Source organism: Cetorhinus maximus, unplaced genomic scaffold (genome assembly GCF_964194155.1).
Source record: "Cetorhinus maximus unplaced genomic scaffold, sCetMax3.hap1.1 HAP1_SCAFFOLD_3599, whole genome shotgun sequence".
Lineage (NCBI taxonomy): Eukaryota > Metazoa > Chordata > Chondrichthyes > Lamniformes > Cetorhinidae > Cetorhinus > Cetorhinus maximus.
Window position 1 is genome coordinate 2,894 of NW_027599506.1, and position 4,470 is coordinate 7,363.

General features: G+C 58.1%; 1 protein-coding gene across 1 annotated transcript; it reads right to left on the reverse strand.

Moving 5' to 3' along the window:
- Positions 1-3,626: 3,626 nt before the first annotated feature.
- On the reverse strand, positions 3,627-4,021 carry LOC144678100 (protein FAM131B-like; the record flags this gene model as incomplete). Its single annotated transcript, XM_078538010.1, has 1 exon — positions 3,627-4,021. A coding segment is annotated over one exon (395 nt), but the record flags the coding sequence as incomplete, so codon positions are not given.
- Positions 4,022-4,470: the final 449 nt, after the last annotated feature.

Here is a 4,470-nt window from a genome sequence, read left to right on the forward strand (position 1 = left end):
GATGAGGGTGTGCGGTCCCGGCTGTGTGGGGTTTCGGAGTCTCTGGGACCTCCTCGCGTGCTGAAGGTTTGTTTTGGCAGTTTTATGAGCTTTGCAGGGACCGGTCAATCTCAGGCTGTTCTGAGTATTACCGGCTGTGTGTGTGTCTCGGGGGGGGGGGGGGGGGGTTCTGAGCATTCCCGGCTCTGTGTGTGTGGGGGAGGGGGTGATCTGAACGTTCCCGGCTGTGTATGTTTGTCTGTGTTTGTGTGTCAGAGCGGGTCTGAGCGTTCCAGGCTGTGCGTGTGTGTGTGGGGTTTGTTGGGGGTGGGGGGTGGGTTTGGGTCTGAGCGTTCCCGGATGTGGGGCGTTTTGGAGTCTCTGGGACCCCCTCTTGTGCTGAGTGAGTGATTATTTGGCCGTTTTATGAGCTTCGCAGGGACTGTTCACTCTCAAGCCAGTCCGAGCGTTCCCGGCTGTGTTGGGGGGGTGTGAGCGTTCCCGGCTGTGTGTGTGTGTGAGGGTAGGGTGGGGCGGAGGGGGTGTCCGAGCGTTCCCGGATGTTGGGGGGGTTTCAGAGTCTCTGGGACCCCCTTTCGTGCTGAGGGTTGATTTGGCAGTTTTATGAGCTTCGCAGGGACCGGTCACTCTCAGGCCGGTCCGGGCGTTCCCGGCTGTGTGGGGTGTGGGGAGTTCTGATAGTTCCCGGCTGTGTGTTGGGGGGGGGGGGGGGGTCTTCGGAGTCTCTGGGACCCCCTTTCGTGCGGGGGTTTTATTTGGCAGTTTTATGAGCTTTGCAGGGACCAGTTGCTCTCAAGTGGTCCGAGCGTTCCCAGCTATGTGTGTGGGGTGGGTGGGTCTGAGCATTCCCGGCTGTGTGTGTGGGGGCGAGGTAGTCTGAGCGTTCCCGGCGGTCCGAGTGTTCCCGGCTTTGTGGGGTGTTTCAGGGTCTCTTGGACAGCCTCTCTCATTCTGAGGGGTTTTTTTTGGCAGTTTTATGAGGTTCTCAGGAACCGGCCACTCTCCGGCCAGTCCGAGCGTTCCTGGCTGTGTGGGGGTCTGAGTGTTCCCGGAGGTCCGAGCGTTCCCGGCTGTGTGGGGGGTGTCGGAGTCTCTGGGAATGCCTCTCTCATGCTGAGGGTATTTTTTTGGCAGTTTTATGAGCTGCGCAGGGACCGGTCACTCTCTGGCCAGTTCCGGTTGTCCAGTCCGTGCTCAGACCTACCTGTCCGAACGCTCCATCCACCTTCCGGACACGGATCTGACCCTCCCAGCGAGCCCGCAGGCAAGCGTCCACTCACTGACCAGTCCGAGCAGGGAGGGGCCATTCAGCCTGCCGGACTAGGGCTGGTACTATCCCACCCACTCAGGAATCGGGGTCCCCCTCCCTCCCCGAGAGACCCTGGATCGTCCGAAACTCACCCGGTCACTCGTCACCCCCTCCCTATCTCCGTACCGTGCTCCTGCAGACTCTAAAACTCTCCCTATCTCTGTAAACTCCTCCGGACCCTCCAACCCTCCCCATCTCTGTAACCTCCTCCAGCCCCTACAACCCTCCCTATCTCTGTAACCTCCTCCAGCCCCTACAACGCTCCCTATTTCTGTAACCTCCTCCAGTCCCCTACAACCCTCCCTATCTCTGTAACCTCCTCCAGCCCCTACAACCCTCCCTATCTCTGTAACCTCCTCCAGCCCCTACACCCCTCCCTATCCCTGTAACGTCCTCCAGCCCCTACAACCCTCCCTATTTCTGTAACCTCCTCCAGCCCCTACACACCTCCCTATCTCTGTAAACTCCTCCAGCCCCTACAACCCACCCAATCTCTGTAACCACCTACAGCCCTCCCTATCTCTGTAACCTCCTCCAGTCCCTACAACCCTCCCTATCTCTGTAACCTCCTCCAGCCCCTACAACTTTCCCTGTCTCTTTAACTCTCTCGCTCTCCCTCTCCCCCTCGGAGTGGATAGCTCCTCCTGCCCCCCAAGCCCCTGGTCGTTTTAACCCCCCGAGAGTTGCGTCTCAATGATCTCAGACCAGCCATCGGAGGAACAAGGCAGAACGACAGAACTTTATAACCTGACAGAGAACATGCATCTCAGTGTGAGACACCTCCATAGAGCATCAGATAAAAACCTCTCATTGTTAATCACTCTTTTATACATCATATATATATATATATAGATCTAATCTCCTCTCTCTGTTTATTATCAATACATCTGGCATTCTCCAGAGCTGTGGATCAGGAATCTGAATTTTCATGCTGGATTTGGGATCAGGCAAACTGACATTAGGTAACAGGGGAAGTGCGGACAGGAGAGAGAGAGAGAGAGAGTTAAACAGAGAGAGAGAGACTTTCGATGGTGCATTAGAAATTTGGTTCACATGCAAAACAGACAAACCAGAGCACACTCAAAAATTTTTTAAAAACATCGAATCCCAGAGCATTTGGTCAGGGGAGGATTCAACACATCACCCAGATCAGTGACTTCGGAGGGAGAGGGGTTCCTGAGGGAGAGTGTGAGGGAGCTGGGGGGAGAGGGGTTACTGAGTGACAGTGTGAGGGAGCTGGGGGGGTGAGGAGTTACTGAGTGATGGAGCTGCGTTAAGGCGAGGGGATAGATCCAGTCAGTCACAGTTGGTGAAGGGTTGACTCTCCGAGCTGCCAAATGCCCTCGTCTTAGTCGCAATGTTTTGTGCAGCAATTGCACTGTTATAAAAACCAATTCCGTGGTTTACAGGGGAGGAATTCTGGGATCCGCTCCTGGGGTAGAAACTCGGGCACCTCCTCTGTGCCAGGCTCATTCCCAGATGCTGTCCCGTCGTTGGCCGAGGGTCGAGGGCAGAGACTGGGTCCGTGCCGAGGGTACGAATCTCACCAGGATCCCCTCCTCCTCCTCTCCTCCCTCTGTCCGTTGGTCCCGTTAAACAGTCCGGATTCCCATCGCTCCGGCCCGGACGGTCCGGACTCCGAGTCTGCACTTCCTTCCGCTGGTCACCGCTGGACATCGGAGGCTCCCGCGGTCCGAGAGGCCGTCCATTCCTCGGTCTGTGCAAATCCCCGGAGAACTCGCCCTCCGCGCTGCGATAGCAGGAGGGGGAAAGGGGTAGGATGGAGGAGGGAGGGGAGAGAGAGCGATAGGGGGAGAGAGAGAGAGGGGTTAAAGGGGAGAGGGAGAGAGAGGGGAAAAAAGGGAGAGAGGAGGGGAAAATGGGGAGGGGGTAAAGAGAGATTGAGGGGAGAGAGAGTGGGGAGGTTGAAAAGGGGAGAAGAGGGGAGGAAGGTGGGAGTTAGGGAGGGATAGGGTTTGGACAACCCCTGTGAAGGGAGGGCGGGAGAGAGTGAGCGACGGAGGGAGAGAGGGACGGAGGGAGGGAGCTGGGGCTGGTGACCCTATTTCTCCAGCCCTGACTCGAGATTCAAAATCCCTCAATCGTCTCCGGCCCCGTGGGTCAGTTCCAGAGGGGAATTAATCCATCGCTGGCCTTCCCTCCTCCCTCTGTCCCTCCCTCCGCACTCCCTCCCTCTGCACTCATTCCCTCACACCCCCTCCCTCCCTCTGCACCCACTCCCTCATTCCCTCTCTCCCTCCCTCACCCTCCATCCTCACCCCCTCCCTCCCTTGCCCACCTCCCCCTCCCTCCGCACCCCCTCCTTCACTCCCTCGCCCCCGCCCTCCGCCACCTCCTCCCCCTCCTCGAAGGATTGTACCCCACTGGAGCGGGCGTCGGAGACCTTCCTCCCCAGAGGTCCCTCCACCTCCTGGCGAGGGGAGGCTGCCTCCAGGTCTTGGCCCAGGGAGGGGGCGAGGGTGTGGGCAAAGTCGGGGGGCTGCTGGGGATGGGGGCAGGAATTCTCGGGGGGCAGCTCCAGCTGGCACTCGGTGCCCTCGGGCTGCTGCGGGCCGGAGGAGAGGGTGGCCGGGGAGTGCAGGAGGGACTGGTCACTGGGACTGGGCTCCCAGACCCCCGAGGTGCTGAGGCAGTACATGCCCTGCGTGACTAGGTGAGGCCAAGGCTCCTGGAACAGCTGCAGGCACGGATCTGGAGGGAGAGAGAGAGAGAGGGAACGTGAGAGAGAGAGACGGAGAGAATGTGTGTGTGAGAGAGAGAGACAGGCAGAGGGAATGTGTGTGTGTGAGAGAGAGACACACATACAAAGAGAGACAGGCAGAGGGAATGTGTGTGTGTGAGAGAGAATGTGAGACAGGCAGTGAGAGGGGGCAGAATATGGGAGAGGGAGGGAATGTGAGAGAGAGACAAAAAGAGACAGACCGAGGGAATGTGGGAGAGAGAGAGACAGGCAGAGGGAATGTGGGAGAGAGAGAGACAGGCAGAGGGAATGTATGTGTGTGTGAGAGAGAGACACAAAGAGAGAGACACAGGCAGAGGGAATGTATGTGTGTGAGAGAGAGACAGGCAGAGGGAATGTATGTGTGTGTGAGAGAGACACAAAGAGAGAGACACAGACAGAGGGAATGTGTGTGTGTGAG